Genomic DNA, 17,482 nt, shown 5'->3' with positions numbered 1-17,482 from the left:
AGCTCAAGTCATGATCTCACAGTTCGTAGTTTGAACCCCGAGTAGGGCTCTGTGCTGACAGCGTGGAGCTTGGTTGGGATTCTCTCTCTCTCCCTCTGCCCTCCCCTGCTCATGCTCTCTCTCCCTCTAAAAATAAAGGAATAAACTTAAAAAAAAAAAAAAAGTTGTGAGAGAAGGCATCTTCATTGGAGTAGTTTCCTCCGATGGCCAACAGCCTACACTTGGAGAGGAGGGTCACAAGGACCTGTCCTGACCCATCTACTCGAATCTCCAGGAGCCCTGACTGGAGCTAGGAACTCCCTTGTCTGCTCAGGGAGTGCACAGTGAGAAATGATGGCCCTCTGCTCAGCTCCCACCCCAAATGACTTTGATTTGGTCAGTTGGCCCCTCAATAGCTCACTTCCCTGGTCCCTCTTCCTCCTCCTTTGTGTTCCATGGAGAGTAAGATGAGGACCAGGGAGAATTGAAGTTGGGGCCGGGCCCAGAATCAATGTGACCGGCGGTCTCACCCCAGCCACCCTCTCCTGACGGGCACCACAGGCCACAGGAGGACTGGCTTGCCTCCCTCTGCTGCCCCCCAGCCACATTTTTTCCCCGGTTTGAAAACCACTCTTTCCCTCCTTTCATCTCTCCTCTATTCTTCCCAATAGCTCTCACCCCCCCCCCCCCTTCTCCTTTCCACTCTCCCCTCTGGCCAATCCCTCTTAGCTCCCTTGGACATTTTGAGACCAACAGGAAACAGGGGAGTTGGCAGTGGGAGTGGGCGTGCTTACTTCCTGAATGGAATCAACTCAAACCCTCCTCAGGCTAGAGGGGCTTGAAGTGGACTGCCCCCCAAAGGAGAGAGGAGAGTGAGCCAGAGGGGATGGGCTAGGCCTCTCCTCCCACCCTATGGCACAGTGAAGCTCTGCACAGAAACCTGCATGTGGAACTGAAAACAGGGCTCCAGCTTTAGAAAATAAAGTGTTTGTTTATTATGAAATTAGAGATGGAGGCCTCTCCCCTTCCTCCCTTTTTCCCCTTCCCCAGCTGCCTCCCTCTTTTCTTTCCTTCCCTCCCCTCCCCCTGGGGCCTGGGAAGCACACAAGACAATGCCCAGAGCTGGGATGCCCAAGGCAGGCCAACAGCTGGGCAGAGCTCCAGGGAGGCGGCCATGGCGGGAGTGGGGTGTGCTGGAGCTCTCGCCCTGGGAGGTGGGCTGGCACCCTCTCTCTGCTGGAGGCCAGTGGAGCCAGGATGAGGCCATGAGTGATGGATGGAACCATGCGGGCAGGTCTGTAAAGACAGGAGAGCCCGGGGTCGAGGTGGTGAGTGGAGGAGGGCTTCAGGCCATCCCTGTGCCCCCAGGCCCATCATCTAGGGACACTGACCTGGGGCCGAACATCCCCTGCAGGAGGGTGGGCAGCAGTGGCTGGAAGTTTCTCTTGCTTTTGGGATGGTCAACAGAAAAAACCAAAAAGCCAGTCACAGGGACCCAGAGAGAATGCAGGCAGATGTGGGCAGGAGACAGACACAGAGCATGTATGTGGGCAAGGGAGACAGAGAGAGGGTGTGAGAGAGATTTAGAATCCGGGAGACAAAAACAGAGTCACAGAGAGAGTGGAATCACAGTGAAAGAACAGAGAGATTCAGAGTCGAGCCACACAATCCAGACCCAGACAGGAGAGCGTTACAGAAAGAGACAGAGATCCCTGGAGGGAGACACACAGACTCAGGAGGAGGGAGGTAAGAAGGAGGTTGCCCTGGGGAAGCTGGGAGGAGGGACACAGGGAGGAAAGGAGGCCTGGGGACCCCTGGGCTGCTGCCGCCTGCCTGGACCCCGGGGGAGCTCACTCAGAGGGCCTGCGCGGGCTGCCCCACCGCGGCGGGCAGGGCCAGGGCCGGCTCTCAGGGGGCCGGGGGCTCCTTGGCCCCGTACAGCTCAGCCAGGGTGCGGAAGAGCGGCCCCCAGTCGTCCAGTGGTTCGGTGGGGCCGGAGGCGCCCCCCGCTTCGCTGCCGGAGCCCAGGGAGCTGAGGGAGCCGCAGGAGGAGCCCCGGCCCTCGTAGCCGTACACCTGCACCGAATCGTAGGGCGGCACGCTGGGGTCATCGTCCGCCTCGCGGAGCCGCAGCGCCAGGAGCTGGGCCACGTCAGAGGGGCCGGGGGGCCTGGGCTGGCGTGGCGCCCGGGCCCGGGGCAGCACGTCGCGGCGCGCTGGAGGACCCGGGTTCGGTGGGCCCGCCCCGTCAGGGTTCTGCAGTGCGCTGATGTCGAAGGCCTCGGTGTCCTCTTCGCCGCCGCCCTCGTCATCGTAGGTGATGATGTTCTCGCGGACGTCCTCCTCCTCCAGCACCATCAGCGCTTCCTGCTTTTGCCGCCGCAGGGCCACAAAGAGCACCACCAGCGCTGGGGGAGAGGCGCACACAGGGCGCTGAGCCCGCAGGGCCCGGAACAGGGCACCTGGTTCCGTTCTGAACCGCAGGCAGGTTGGGAGACAGAGGAGACAGTGTGGCCTAGGGGTGGCAAGACCTTGGTCTGACATCTGGCAAACCTCGTCTGAGTCCTGACTTCACCCCTTACTAGCTGTGTGACTGTGGGAAGTTGCTTGGCTTCTGTGAACCTCTGTGACCCTTTAGAGGGTTTGTGTGGAAAACAGGGAAAACAAATTTACCTCTTAGAGCTGTTCAAAGGATGAAAGGAAATAGCACGAGTGATGTGCTGGGCACCACACGTGGTCCTGAGTCAGGGTTCAATAAACAGTTTTTATGGCTTGTTGCTGTCATTGTGGATGGGTATGTCAGGGAAATGAGGCCAGAGCTTTTCTCTTGGACACATGAGGCAGTGGGAAAATCCAGGCATGATGCTTCCTTCATGCCCTAGGGTGGATTTCCCTGTGTCCAGGGATCTGGCTCCTCTCTATACCCCCTGCAGCCTTGGACCCCACATCTATGTCCCACGGTGGCCTGACTCACCAAGCAAGGTGCCCACGCAGGTGATGATGGCAAGCAGGGCCCCAGTGCTGAGCCCAGCGGGGGAGAGCTGCGCCTCGGGCCGGCAGGACGCCACAGAGCCATCAGGACGGCAGCGGCACACGCTGACAGTCACTGTGGCAGTGCTGCTCATAGCTGGCTGTCCCCAGTCCCACAGCTCTATGGGAACCAGATAGGGTGCCTGGCGGGGCGGAGCAGGACGAGAGGGCAGCAGCAGGCTGGCAGAGCCATCTGTGGGAGAGGGAAGGTGTTGGCTATCTCCGGGGACACCTCCCCTGTAGGGTGGGTGCGACCCACGGAGACAGCTTCCGATGGGGAAGGTTTGCAAAGAGCAAAAACGTGCAAATCCCCATCCACTTTCTGTTGAGTGAAGGGCCCAGATATGTGGGTCAGGAGTCAGGCCGACTGGGCTAGGGGGTGGCAGAGGAAGAGAAGAGCAGGGAGACAGGCACAGGCACAGTGGTAGAAGGCTACCCACCTCGGTTGTCTCGGACAGTGAAGTTGGCATCAGGGCCCAGAGGCCCTTGAAGGGAGACACGGCTACTGTTGCCAACTTCATCTCTGTCCAGAGCCCGGATGACCTGAATCAGCTGGGAGGAAGAAGAGAGGCCTTGTATGGAGTGGGCAGCTGGAGGTCTTGAGGTCCCAACCCTGCTGCCTCAGCATCTCACCTGGCCAGGGGCTGCAGAATCACACACAAAGGTGTCGTAGGGCTCGGCCAGCTGGGGGGCGTTGTCATTCTCATCCAAGGTCTGGATGGCCACTTGCACGCGGGAGGCCTGTGCGGAGCTGTCTGAAGCCAGAACACGAACACATACACCCCACACACACACACACGCCACAGTTTACACACAGCACACAGGGTGCGCGGGCATGGATGCCACATGCAGCACACAGCATGCACGTGCAACACACGAGAAATGCACGCAATATGCGAGTGAGAAACAGCGTTGTGAAATGAAAGGAGCAACACCAAGTGCACACAACATTCCCATGGTAGCCAAGATATGTGCAATGCAGCACACACATTCAGCAGGAGGGAAGCACCCACAATACATACATACAATAACCCACATGCAGGGCACATGCACCGTGAATGAAAGGTAGACACAAAGTGCATACAGGATGCACACATACAATAGTCATGAAATAAACACATTCATACCATATATTCGATGTACACTCAGCATTTAAAGCAAATACAACACACACGAAGTAGATGTTGGATATATACAGTGAATACAGTGTCACCAGCCCCCCGGGTCGAGAGAATGCATTTTCATACACAGCGTGCGTGGGACAGAGACAGACACACGCGCGCGCGTGCGCACATACACACACACACACACACACACACACACACACACACACCCCATCAGAGGTCTGGGAGGCCATGGTATAGCAATGAGTATCACTTAGAGCTGGCCTTGGGGAGCCAGGCCAGCTTGGGTACCAGAGCTAGACACAGGCCCCCTTCTTCATGCATCCCTTTATCAGGTGGCTTCATCATTGCCCTGCCTTGCTCCTCACTGCCAATGCCATCCAAGAGAGAATGGAAAACACATACCCCTGCCCACCCTGGTGCTCACCTCTCCTGGTTGAGCCTCCCACATTCTTTAGTCCTTCTCCAGGTGGGGAGAGAGCTGGCTAGCCCTGGTGAAGGGGCTAAGGTCCCAGCCTGGGCAAGGGAGGCTGAGTGGGCTCCCCAGCCAAGGGTTTGGGGCTCCATTCCTTCTCTGCAGTCAAGACCCGGGGCCTGCTACTTGATATTGGGGTTCGTTGCAGAGCAGGATTTGGTGGGAGGGTGAGAAGGCAGGGAGGGGAGCATGCGCGTGCACACGTGCGCACACACACACACACACACTCACACGGCTACGTATACACAGGCAACTACAAACACACTATGTAAACACGCAGGGGCATTCCCATGGACAGATACACAAGCACTTCTATGTAACACACAGCGACATGGGCATAAACATAAGCCCATACACAGAAAATTCTACACTGAGAGGAGATAACTGCTCTGATTCTGCAGCCTGACTGGGTCTGATGGCTCTTCCACTTAACGTCTGTGTGACCTTGGGAAGTTACTTAACTTCTCTCTGCCTGAGTTTCCTTATTTTCAAATGGGGAACTAATCATACCTCCCACATAAAGTTGTAGTGGTGATTACATTAATTCGTTCACATTTGGTACTTAGAACAGTGCCTGATACACAATAAGTAATAAATTACCTGTCCGCAAACACTCACACATGCAAAACGATATATATAAATGGCCACTTGTACCTATTATCATATACATCAAATTACACATATGCACAAATATTCTATACTCAACTACATATACACACGAATACGTGTGTGTATTTTCACACACACAGAATTATACACACATGTAAGTACACACTCACACGTACACATACTATATAGTTCTTCACTGACATGTACAAATATCTGTGCACACAGTTACAACTCCCACAGACAGGACACAGAGAGAAAATGTAGGAGACCCTGGGGCGTGAACAGGGGTGAGAAGGGGGGGTTCACAAAGGGGAAGGAGGTCTTCCTATCTCCGGTGGCCATGGCTGCCCAGAGGTAGTCAACCCATGCTGCTGGTGACTGGTAGCTGACAGGGGCAGGAGCTGGGCCCTCTCTTCTACCTTGAAGGCTCTCTGCGGGGCTTCCCTGAGAGGGGCTTCTGGGGCCCCCCCCAGTCAGCCCCCAGAGGAGGGACCCAGCCCTTCCCTGGACCCTGGCTTCAGCCTGCAGCAGACAGTGGGAAGGGCAGGGTCTGCCAAGGTGTAGGTTGGGGTTTGTTAGGGGTTGGAAGCTATCTGAGGTTAGGTTTGTTTCCCAGTTGGGGAAAGTCAGGCATGGGAGTGAATTTAAAGTCAGGGGAATGTGCAGGCAGACCCACCGTGCCCAGGCCAGCCCAGCCTCAGAGACCAGAAGGCCTGCCTGGTGGTGATGATCCAGGCTGGGGACCCGGCGCTGCACACAGTGAGGAGTGGTGGCAGTGACTGCCCCTCCCCCTCCCCCAACTCCCCCTGCTCAGGGACAGCTCCTCTGCCAGGAGGCTGCTGCTTTCCCCTCTCCTGGGGGCCCAGGGCTCCTCACCGAGCTCTGTGGCCAACACTGTGAGGTTGTGCCAGACACGAGTCTCGCGGTCCAGGGGCACCACCGTGCGGATGGTGCCGTCTTCGGGCTCGATAGAGAAGCAGCGCTCTGGATCCGAGTGGGGGAGGATGGAGTATCTGGGGAAGATGGAGTGGAGCTGGGGGCTGATCTGGGGCAGGGCCGGAGCTGGCTGCTACCCCTCCCTCCCTTCTGTTTGCCTTGCTGGGACTCTTGGCTCTTCTGGGCAGAGGGCCCGAGCTCGTCTGGGCTGAGCCTGCCCCGTGTACCCAGAGCCATGATTCACATTAGGGTCCCCTTAAAAAACAAATCATTTGGGGAAGTCATAAACATTAAACACCTGTCCTAAGACTCAGGGGGACTGGGTTTCATGGGGTTGGGAGAGGAAGAGGTGGAAAAGGGGTAGATATGATCTGTCTGTCAGACTCTTGGGCTCTGTTTTGGGGACCCAGGGACCTGTGTTTCAGCTTTGCTTTGCCTGAGAGCAGCTGTGTGACCTTGGGTGAATCGTTCAACCTCTCCTTACTTAACCACAAAATGGCAATGACGCCAGCACCTCCCTCATTCCTGTGACAGGGATGCCCAGAGGTGGGAAGAGTGGCTCTTCTCAAGGCAGACAAATCCGGATTTGGATCCCAACTCTGGCGATGTAACCTTGGGCAAGTAACTTAAGTTCTCGGGGCCTCGTCTCTAAAACAACGGGTGATGATCATGCCTACTTCATGGGGCTGTCGTGAGAATTGAATGTGGTCAAGCGTTTGGTAAAATGTGAAGCAATAGTGGTAGCCATCACCCATCCACCGAGCTCCTCGCAAGAGATTGCATTTGCTTGCACCGCCACTGGGAGGTGCCACTGTTATCCTCTCAGAGGGATGGGTGGAAATGGAGAGCGGTAATTAGCCAGGTCCTCCAGCCCTCCCCTGGCCCCCAGTCCTGCAGAGTGAGCTCCTGCAGCCAGAAGGTGAGTGTGATTTTTCCATGAAGGGGACCCATCCTCAGTGGGAATAGCCTGCTGCTGAGCTCCTTCCCTGAGTCCCGGCCCTTCCCCTGCCCACACCCCAGCTCACCTGATTGGGCTGGCTGGGGAATCCAGGTCAGAGGCTGAGACCTGGCCCACCAGCGTCCCGGGAGCTTTGTTCTCAGGCACTGCCAGGTGATAGGCAGCCTGGGTGAAGGCAGGGGGCTCTGGGGCATCCTGCACAGCCACGCGTACCGAGGCCACGTCCTTGAAGGGCCCTCGCCGCAGGTAAGCTGGGTCGATGAGGGTGTTGGTGGCCTCCACACGGAAGGAATAGGAGCGCCGGGTCTCAAAGTCTAGGGGCTATGGGGAGGGGACGGGGAGTGACTGAGGCACGTGGAAACCAGGGCAGGCCCAAGCTCCCGGGAGGTAAGAGAGACGTCCCCTCTCCATGCAACCAGTGCTCAGCCCACCTGACAGGAGAGGTGGGCACCTGAGAGGCAGTGGCCGTGGTGGTCAGAGTGAGGCAGATGACTTAGTCCATAACTCTAGGTGTGGCTCCAGCTCCACCACAGACTGGCTACATAAAAAGTCCTGAGCCAGTCATTCCCCCTTGCTGGGCCCCAGTCCCTCATCTGAAAGAGGACTAGATGACCATGATCCCTAAGCTCCAACGGTGGTCCCGAGTCTGTTGTAGACCAGTTAGAGGGGTGCCTCATGGGGCAGGAGGCACGCATGAGTGAGTCTGCAAGTGTTAGCAGACAGGAGACTAACCTTGCGGACGGTGAGAAGCCCATCTCGACCCTGGGAGTCTGTGCTGATGCTGAAGGCCTCGGACCCCTCTCCGTCCAGGATGCTGTATGCCATGAGGGCGTTGTCCCCCAGGTCTGGGTCCTGGGCCCGCAGACGGCCCACTAGGGTGCCTGGCCCAGCAGTCTCCACCACAGAGAACTGGTACAGGCCTTGGGTGTGGATGGAGAGGAAACATTCTTAGAGGGGTCCCAGCCCTCCTCCCTCCCCCAGCACTTCCTTCTCCTGGGGGCTGGCTAAGGGAGGGGCAGGAGAGAAGACTTCTCCAGAGGCCGTAGGGGGTGGGGCGGTCAAAGGATGGGTCAGGTGGCAGCACTGGCCCCTTACTTTGAGGGAACTTGGGGGGGTTGTCGTTGACATCGCTGAGGGTGACTGTCACTGTAGTGCTGCCCGACAGCCCCCCCATGTGGCCGCCCATGTCCTTGGCCTGAATCACCACCAAGAACTCCTCCTGTGTCTCCCGGTCCATGTTGGGGATGGCGGTCCGCACCACTCCTAGGGAGAGACGAGGGGTCAGGGGGTGCCTGTTCCCATGGCTGCCCCCCCAGGTTCCTGAGCCCTATTCTCACCAGTCTGGGGGTCGACAGAGAAGAAAGGCAGTCCATCCAGCACGGTGTACACCAGCTTGGCGCTGTTCCCGTAGCTGGGGTCATCGGCATCGTGAGCCGTCACCTGGATCACTGACGTCCCTGTGGGGTGTCCCGGCACCCCCACTCAGCAGGGGCAGGGCCAGGTGGGAAGGAACAGCAGATGAGGGGGACCCAGACATGACGGCAATGCGGGAAGGAGAGGTGAGGGTGCTCCAGGAGACGGACCCCGGGATGGTCAGAGTTGGGGTACTCACCGACATTGGACATCTCGGGCACTGTGGCGTGGTAGGGACCGAGGGGAAAGATAGGTGGATTGTCGTTGATGTCTTGCACCTTGATGATAAACTCTGAAGGGGGCTCCAGAGGCCGGTTTGAGGCTCGGTCCACGGCTTGGGCAAGCAGCACGTACTGTGCCTTCTCCTCTCGGTCCAGGCTCTTGGTGACATGGATATTGCCTGTGGCCTCATCAATCACAAATACAGTGCCTGCCCCCTCCCCGGTCAGCAGGTACTTGGTGCGGCCCTCGCCCCTGTCCACATCCGAGTGCAGCTGTAGGGGTCAGGGAAAAATGGCAGCGGGTTCCAAGCATAGGGACAGAGGTTAAAGAGTCTAAGTCTATGACTGGGTGGAGCGTTGGGAATCCTGAGGGACCAAGGTCATTGTAGAAGTGATGAAGTTGCAGGGCAGGGCCTAAGGGCCTCAAGAGTCAAGGTAGACATGGGAAGGGCTGATCCTTACCTTACCAATAAGGACTGGCTCTGGACCGGCATATTCCTCAATGACAAAGAACTGGTTCCACACCCAGCTCCTTCGGTTCCGTAGCAGTACTGGTCCTGGGCCCCCCCGGGACCCTGCCCAGGCCCGGGCTGGGGCTGCCAGGCGCCCCATGCAGCCCCAGCCACCCAGCCAGGCCAGGAGGAGTCTTACCAGACCCCACATGTTTGGGCTCCAGCCGGGGCTCTGTTCACTGTCCCTGGGTACTGAGGCATGAGCTGGCCGGGGCAGAGGGGCAGATGCGTTGGAGCTACCCCATGGATCCACACCTGTAGGACAGGTATTTGTTCAGGGTCAAAGAAACCCTTAACTCTCCCCACCCCCCAACCAAAGTTAGATGCTGAAGATCAGACCTCCAAGGAACCAGACATCCCACTGCCCAGAACCCAGACTGAGACAGAGCAGACAGTCTGATCCTTCTCTCCACCCAGGCTCTGCCTGTATTCACCTCCAGCCCTACAAGCTGATAAATCTCTGGCCAGTCAACTCTGAGTCGAGAAGCTGGGGAAGAAAACAGGAGAGGGGATGCCAGAAGGGTTTAGAACCCTAAATGTGGCTCCTGTTCTCCCAGGTTGGGCATGCAGCCAGGGGGTTGGAGGAGATGGGGACTACCAGAGAAAGGGCTTAAAATCCAGAGGCTGGGACTCATGAAGGTGCGGTGTCAGGGTGTCTAGGGTCAGGCTGAGCAATGACAAGGAGTGCAGCCGAAGACAGGGTTGCGAGCCTGTGAAAGTCCCTCTTTCACGGAGAACCCCACCTCTCCAGAACCTGCCCCCAGCTCATACTGCCAGCTGAAGTCCTTGAAGGGGGACTCCAGAGTGGAGGGCCAGCCCTGAAAGAAGAGGGGGTAGAGTTGGGGGCCAGGGCCAGGAGGCTGGGAAGGGAGAGCAGAGAGTACAGATACAACGTTACTGAGGGTGAGACCCAGACTCAGGCACTGTCCGGCACAGACTGAGACAGAATGGCAGCAAGAGACACAAGGAAAGAGATCAAAGGAGGCAGCCTGGATGTGTGATAGGCAGAGAGGAGTCATAGGTAACAGGCTTGGGAATGGTTGGGAGGGGGGCAGAGGGGCTTTCTGTGTGTGATGGGCAGACAGGGGCAGCCCTCAGCTATGGGGGGGTCAGGCCGGGCCTGGAGAACTTCAATCTGGGAGAGGGGGGTGGCCAGGAGGGGCTTCGGGAAGAGAGCTGGAGAGAGGACCCTTCCCACTGCTGTCTCCTCCCTCTCCTCCTGGGGGGCATCCCTCAGGTAGCTGTGGCTGCCACCCCTCCTTCCCCAGAGCAGAAACACACCTGCCAGTCCTTTGCCCCCCGAGGGAAGAGGGAAGCAGAAGAGGGAAACCGGAGGGAAGCCGGGGGACCAGAGCGGGAGGCGGGACGAGGAGAAGGGAAGGGCTGGAGGAGTGGGAAACAGGATAGCGGGAAGGGAAGAGGCGGCGAAAGGGAAGGGACGGGGAAAGGAAAGGAGAGCGGGAAAAGGCAAAGAGAAAGGAAAGGAAAGGTAGGGGAAGGAAACGGCAAAGAGGAAGAGGAGATGGAGAAAGACAGGGCAAGAGGGAGAGGGAAGAGGCGGAGGAGGCAAACAGGCAGAGAGAAGGCAGGATGAAGAGAAATCGAGGGAGAGGAAAATGGGGAAAGGAGGGAGAGTAGGTGCGAGGGAAGAAGGGAAAGAGGTAGAGCGCGGGAGACGGGAGCGGGCAGTGGGCTCCCAGCCGCGGAGCGCACCGCTCTGAAGACACCCGCAGGCTGCGGGCCCCCTGCTGCCCCTCCGCGGGTTGTCGACCCCGGGCTCCGGGGCAGGCGCCCTTACCTGGCAGTGCCGAGGGGCCCAGGCCGGCGGGGAGCGTCCCCGCCCGCCCCCGTCGCCGGGTCCCGGGGGCGCAGCCCCGAGCGGATCGGAACGGGCGCCGCGGCTCCGCTGCAGGTCTGAGCGGCCCCGGCGAGAACAAGGGAGCGAGACGGAGGGGGCGGGGGAAGGAGGCTCCGCCTGCGGAGGAGCGAGGCGGCTCCGCGGCGCGCGGGAGAGAGCCCAGCCTCCGACCCTCCCCGGCCAGCCCGGGCCCGCGCGGCGGGGGCGGGGGCGGGGGCGGCGCTGCCGGGCCGCCGGGCGCATACAGATGCAGCGCCCCTCCCGGGCCGGGCCCGCAGCGCCCGGCGGGCCACTTGGGCGGGAGGACGTCCAGGCCCCGGCGCCAGGCCGTCTTCCAACGGCTGGCGAAGAGGGTGAAGCCGGGAGCGCCGAGCGGCCCCCGCATACCGCCCGCAGCGGGGCGAAGGGCGAGCGTGTGGTGAGGCGGGGAATTAGGAGCCCGCTGCGGAGAGGCCCGGCTCCAGCTCCCGGGGCGGCCTCCGTGGCGGCTGTAAACCCCGGCCACAAGGCGGCGGCATTTGGGGGGCCGGTGCGGGGCACCAGAGCGGGCCGACTGGGGCAGCGCTTAAGCCCGGCAGAAGGGTCCAGGGAGACCGCGGGCTGAGCCCAGGGAACAGGTCAGGGCCCGAGGCACGCCAGCAGCGGGAGGGGACGGAGGTGGGGAGTGGAGCCTTTTTGGGAAGCTCCTTTACAGGTTCCCATTGAGCTAGTGGCTGCCGCCCCCTGGCGGCAGCCGTGGGAGGCGCCTTGAAGGAGGCGAGCAGGTGACCAAAAGCCTACACCACAGGAAGGACTGGGAACCTCCTCAACCCTCCAACCAACACTCCTCTTGGCAGGGGTCTTCCCCTCTCTGCCCTCCAGTGAGTTAGATCCTCTGTGGCGACGTGGTCACAGCCAAGGCAGAGATGGAGGGCGGGAATTCCCTGCTCCAGGAAGCAGCAGGCTTCCTGAACAAGTGTAGGGAGTGCAAACAGTGGTGCTTCCATGCTACCAGTCCTCTTCAACTCAATTTGGCTCTCCCCCACGCCCTGCCCAAGGAAGGCCAGTAACACACACTAGTTAAAACTAAGTCAGATTTTTATTATTTTCCATAGACCACATCATTTAATAATAAAAAAAATAAAAATAAAAATTGAACAAAAGGAAAAGGTGGATATAAAGTGGAACCGGTGGGCAAGAGGCAAGGACTGCAGGACAGAAGAGACTGGGAACTGCAGGGGCCCTGGGACTCAGGAGGAGATGCTGATTCAGCTCATAGGTGACCCAGTCCTGGCCCCGGCTGTTCCCAAGAGAGGGGTGTGAGTACCCAAAGGAGGTGGTGAGCAGGATGGAGGAAAAATGAAAGAGGTGTGGGGCTCCTGGCTGTTCCCCGCCTCTGGGCCAACCACCTTCCTCCCTAACCTAGCTCTTCCCTCTCAGATTTATCATGGGAAATGAGAGGGAGAAGAGGGCGAACTCCCAAGAGATAGGTTATGGGGGTGGGGCTTTGGGGGGGAAAGATGGCCACTACTCCATTTGGTATGTGGGGACAGGTGGCAGCCATACTTCAGCACTGGGTAAAAGATGTGAAAGACCCCTGGTTATAGGGTGGTAGAGATTGTACCTATCCCTCTGTGGCCTCGAACCCCCCAGGGCAGGGTGGCTGATGCCTGCAGCTCTCCCTCTCAAGTTTTCCCAGCTAGCGGCGCCCGCCCCGGTCCCGCACAGGTGTGCTCCGACTCCGGCTCCTGCTGTGGCGCTTGGTGTCTCTGCGGTCCCTCTCCCTGCCTCGCTCCCGGTCCCTCTCCCTATCCCGATCTCTATCACCCCTGTCACGCTCCCTTTCCCTCTCTCTTTCCCTGTCTCTCTCTCTGCTGTGCTCTCGACGCTTCTCCCGCTCCAGCTGTCGGTTCCTTTCCCGCTCTGCTTCCTTCTCCCGCTCCTTTTGCTCTTCCTCCTCTTGCTCCTTTCGCCGCTTCTCCCGCTCCTTGGCCCGTTCAGCCCGCTCTGCCTCCTTCTGAACAATCTGCAGCAGGCAGCAAATGTAGAGAATAGGCATCTTGACCCTGCTCATGCCAGTCCCGCTTTGTCTATCTGCATCTAGACCCTGCCCTCCTAGCTCAGGGTCACTGTCAGCTCTGCTGTTAAGCAAGAAGTGTCAGCAATCACATCTCTTTGTCTTGGGGTCTTAATTCAAGTTTTTACCTTTTATACCCACAACAGGTAGTGGCACCAGTCATGCCTGGCCTCTGGTATTTCCCTAGCTACCTAGATGTGAACAAACCACTTTTCTGTTTAGTTGAGTAATATCAGCCTCAAATTCCCAAAAGGCCCATCACTAAGAAACTTAAATTTAAAAAGCAAAAAATCCAAGTAAACAAACAAATAAACAAGTAAAAAGCAAAAAATCCTAGTGGTGCTTGGCTGGTTCAGTCAGAAGAGCATGCAACTCTTGATCCTGGGGTTGTGAGATTGAGCCCCACATGGGGTGTAGGGATCACTTAAATAGGTAATTAAAAAAAAAAAATGTTCTTAATTTTTTTATTTTTGAGAGAGAGAGAGAGAGAGAGAGAGAGAGAGAGAGAGAGCACGCGCGCACAAGCGCACAAGCAGGGCAGGGGTGGGGGCGGAGGGGGACAGAGGATCCAAAGTGGGCTGTGCGCTGACAGCAGCAAGCCCAATGTGGGGGCTTGAAACTCTTGAACTGTGACATCATGACCTGAGCTCAAGTCAGACATGGAACCAACCGAGCCACCCAGGTGCCCAAAATAAATACATAATAATAAAAAAAAAAGTCCTAGAAATAAAAAAGCAGAGAAGTGGATGAATCTAGAAAATGGATTTCTTGGGGCGCCTGGGTGGCTCGGTCGGTTAAGCGTCCGACTTCGGCTCAGGTCATGATCTCACAGTCCGTGAATTTGAGCCCCGCGTCGGGCTCTGTGCTGACAGCTCGGAGCCTGGAGCCTGTTTCAGATTCTGTGTCTCCCTCTCTCTCCACCCCTCCGCTGTTCATGCTCTCTCTCTGTCTCAAAAATAAATAAATGTTAAAAAAAAAATTTTTTTTTAAAAGAAAATGGATTTCTTGGGTAACGGAAATCAATTTCCAAGAGGCATGGCTGACACAACTATATAAACCCAGTTCCTGTCTTCGTGTCAACCTTTACCCTCTTGGGTTTGGCTTCTCTGTGGCACACTTGGCACGTGGTTCTTAAAACTACCTCTTTCTGTGATGCTTAGTTTCTCCCCTTACTATGCTAAGCCAACACCTGGGCCTACTCAACCCTCTAGTCATGTGACTCTCTCTGCAGACTGCCGGCAAGACTGGGTGCTACTCTGAGTGGAGCAGGAAGGTGAGCACTCACCTGGCTGTCAGTCAGAGGGAGCCAATAGATGCAGGGAGCTGCCTTGGTTTTACGGAAAAGGTCATCCAGCAGCTTGGCAGGTGGTTCCTCCTGAGCTTTCTCTGAAGTGGAAGAAAGCAAGTCAGACTTTATGCCTCTGACCCTGTGTCCCATCCCATTTGGACCCCTACTAACGGGTGTGTATGCCCCCACCACTAAGTACCTTTCTTCTCACTCTTCTTTTCTTTAGACTTCGCACGTTCCTTGCGGCGGCGGTCACGGGACCGTGATCGGGAGCGGGGCCCTTCTCGAACTTTGTCCCGATCCCATTCACGCTCTGATCGAGTTCGCTCCCGCCGCTCCATTTCCCGTTCCCGCTCTGCCCACTGTTCCCGCACCGCCCTCTCCTGCTCCCGCTGTTCTGCCCGGGGATGCTGTGGTGGCTGGGCTGGGGGTGGGGGCGGGGGGTGCAGGGGCCGTGGTACCCCCTGCTCCTCTGTCTTAGTTTCAGAGGGACGGTCCACCAAGAGGCCCCGGTGATAATCCAGCTGTGGGTAGAGGAGGGACAAGGACAGTCAGGATGGAGATGATATCACTCCCACTGAAGGAGCCCAGGTACCAGGGCATACAGATTTTGGAGCCCCATGGTTCAACCAAAGGAACCAAGGGGGAGGGAGAAGAGGGAGAAGGAATCTCAATGACTGCAGGTTTGGCCAGGATCTCAGCTGGTTTCTAGCAGATAATGGCCTCCCCTGCCCCTCCTTCCTTTCTCTAGGTTTCTTACCTCCTCTTGCTCAGCATAGTCAGCACAAAGGAATTTGGGGTTGGACTGGGGCCACTTGACCCCATGTAGAGCTGTGCGGGTGGCAACTGCTTCCTCTACTGTTGAGTACTGGTGGAGGAAGGGAGAAGGTGGAGGGTCACAGCAGGCCTCAATCCCTCCCACTTGCCATAGGGCCCTCAATTCCACCCACATTAGTCACAGAAGGAAATCTATGCCACAACCTAGAGGATCAGCATCCTTTCCTCACCGTTACAAAGCAGTGAGATTTGATCTTGTCAATCCAGAAGGCCTCTTCCACCAGAGTTCCTGTCCGTCCCAACAATTCCTTTAGTTGGCCTAAAGTAAAGGGACGCACCTGCCAGCGAAAACAGAGTTTCAGAGTCTTAAAGAAAGCAAGAACAACACTGTAACTAGTATTCAGATTCCCCAAATCTCTGGCACAGGAGGACAGCTTCAAAGTCTGGGTGAGGGCAAAGGGGTCAGGAACTCTCTTGCATGGGAAGCGAGAAGAGTGGTAACAGAGATACTATGTGCCAGGCCCTCCACAAATCCTCCAGACAAACCTTACAGGCTGATACTTTGTCCCTATTTTTCAGGTGAGGAAACTGGTTGTGAGAGATTAAGTTCAGTTGCTCAGTGAATAACTGACAGATCTAGGAGCTGAAGCTAAGAAACAGGAACCCAAAGCTCAAACTCTTAACCACTGAACAATGTGCTGTGGGGAAACAACGCCGACTCACCAAATTGGAGATGTGGACGATGTTACTGATCTTGCCCCGGGGCGGGGAGGGCACCTGAGCAGTTCGGACTGGGTCATCAATTGTAATGGAAACTCCAGACTTTTGCTGGCTAATGGAACGTCGAGTTAAGGTATCTCCTAAAGTCACTATCAAAAAGAGCACACAAACGGTTTTCAGCAGGGAGCAATGCTGGCTCTTTTACCTCTGATGCGCCTTTCTTTTCTCTTATTCTCCACCACGTAGTCACTCTTCCACCTAATGTGCTGAACACCTATAATGTGCAAAGTGAAGCTCCATATTATGGAGATTGAAAGATTCTAACCTAGCTCTCATGCAGCTTAGTAACAAGGAGGCGGAAGTAAAACAGATATGCAAAATACTAAAATAAAAGGCAGAAAACATTAAATGCTTTAAAAGAGGTCCAAATAAAGTGCTCTGGGAATTCAGACAACTGCATGCTTCACCTACCTTTCTTTACTTCATGCTCCACAGGAGGGGGCAAGGCCACCTCTACTGAAACCTGGGGAGGTATAGGGGGTTCTGCTTCGGGCTCCTTCTCTTCTTCCTCTTCTTCCCTCTGCCCATTCTCTTGGCCTTCGGCAGGTACTACCTGTAAGTATCAGACAATGGAGAAATTCTTAAACACCAAACTGGCACATTCTTTTCAGCCTCTTGTTCCTAAGAGGGGTGGTACATTTAACCTAGCATGCTCTTTCAACTAGGAGAAAGATTAAGTTCTCTTCCACCAGATCCTGGGATTATTAATGGTTCGACTGTCATGAGGAAAACTAAGACAGGAATGGGCAAATTTTTTCTGTATATGGCAAGATAGTATTTTTAGGCCTTGTGAGTAATACAGTTTCTGTTGCAACTATTCAACGCTGATGTTCTAGCACTTAACCAGCCAGAGAGATAAGAATAAATGGGTTGGCATAGCCTTGTTCCAATATGACTTTATTACAGACAACAGGTTAGATTTGGTAGTCTGTTGATCCAAAAGGGCAATTAACCCAACCCTCTGCACAGATGGCAGATTTCCCTTCTAAGACTCCACCTTAGTTTCCTGCTCTGAGTCCACTGCCCCCTCCCAACAGTGGGGTGCAGAAGCCTTACCTGGGTGACAGTCCGGCATATTTTCAGCCCCTTGTCATGTGTCCCATCGTCACCATTACGCTCTGTCTCATCCTCAGAGATTCGGGAGTCATCAGCATGAAGATCCACAATAGCCTCCTGCCCCGCCAGGGGTTTGATGTCGGGGATGAGGCTCTGGGACACAGATACCCCCCACCCCGTTACACTGGGCCCGTGTCTACTCCCACCTCAAAGTGTCTCGTCCTCCCTTCCCCGGCTCCTCCCACCTCACCTTGAGTGATTCAGTGGTGATACTGATGGAGGGCTTCTTCTGTGTGGTGGCTGTGCTGGCTCCCCAACGCCGCTTCCGACCAGGCTGGCCCCCCTCTGTGTCACTGTTTCCAGCTGGCACCCCCTTGGTAGCTGCTGTCCCCAAGAAACAGGACCCAACA

The 17,482-nt window shown here is 56.5% G+C and overlaps 2 protein-coding genes across 13 annotated transcripts in view; both read right to left on the bottom strand.

Annotated features, from left to right (window-relative positions):
* Positions 1-979: 979 nt before the first annotated feature.
* CDH24 (cadherin 24) lies at positions 980-11,309 on the bottom strand. Of its 4 annotated transcripts, XM_086710138.1 has the most exons (14): positions 11,056-11,132; positions 10,001-10,075; positions 9,208-9,512; positions 8,724-9,018; positions 8,449-8,568; positions 8,207-8,374; positions 7,844-8,031; positions 7,179-7,432; positions 6,094-6,230; positions 3,643-3,764; positions 3,450-3,561; positions 2,954-3,202; positions 1,371-2,387; positions 980-1,275 (listed from the first exon to the last, which is right to left on the bottom strand). In XM_086710138.1, the coding sequence occupies exons 3-13, from the start codon at positions 9,406-9,408 to the stop codon at positions 1,888-1,890; spliced, it is 2,346 nt and encodes a 781-aa protein (XP_086566264.1). In that variant the 5' UTR covers positions 9,409-9,512; positions 10,001-10,075; positions 11,056-11,132; the 3' UTR covers positions 980-1,275; positions 1,371-1,887. The 4 variants fall into 4 exon arrangements, with proteins under 4 accessions (XP_086566264.1, XP_086566262.1, XP_025774763.1 ...); XM_086710136.1 differs by lacking the exon at positions 10,001-10,075 and having other exon boundaries at positions 8,724-8,904; positions 11,056-11,309; XM_025918978.2 differs by lacking the exon at positions 10,001-10,075 and having other exon boundaries at positions 11,056-11,307.
* Positions 11,310-12,174: 865 nt separating this feature from the next.
* Positions 12,175-17,482, bottom strand: part of ACIN1 (apoptotic chromatin condensation inducer 1) — a 34,002-nt gene continuing 28,694 nt past the window's right edge. For 5 of the 9 annotated variants that reach the window (XM_025918691.2, XM_086710132.1, XM_025918693.2 and 2 more), the window contains 9 exons: positions 17,323-17,456; positions 17,073-17,225; positions 16,428-16,569; positions 15,960-16,105; positions 15,467-15,574; positions 15,220-15,327; positions 14,659-14,983; positions 14,457-14,557; positions 12,175-13,120 (listed from right to left, as the gene is read on the bottom strand). In XM_025918691.2, the coding sequence (XP_025774476.1) occupies positions 12,794-13,120; positions 14,457-14,557; positions 14,659-14,983; positions 15,220-15,327; positions 15,467-15,574; positions 15,960-16,105; positions 16,428-16,569; positions 17,073-17,225; positions 17,323-17,456 (1,544 nt within the window). In that variant the 3' untranslated portion in view covers positions 12,175-12,793. The remainder of the gene's footprint in view (positions 13,121-14,456; positions 14,558-14,658; positions 14,984-15,219; positions 15,328-15,466; positions 15,575-15,959; positions 16,106-16,427; positions 16,570-17,072; positions 17,226-17,322; positions 17,457-17,482) is intronic. The other 4 variants (XM_086710131.1, XM_086710130.1, XM_025918692.2 and 1 more) reach the window with 4 other exon arrangements.

Source organism: Puma concolor, chromosome B3 (genome assembly GCF_028749965.1).
Source record: "Puma concolor isolate L17-30 chromosome B3, mPumCon1.1.hap2, whole genome shotgun sequence".
NCBI lineage: Eukaryota > Metazoa > Chordata > Mammalia > Carnivora > Felidae > Puma > Puma concolor.
The sequence above is the reverse complement of the archived record's forward strand: the minus strand, read 5'-3'. Positions and strand labels throughout refer to the sequence as shown.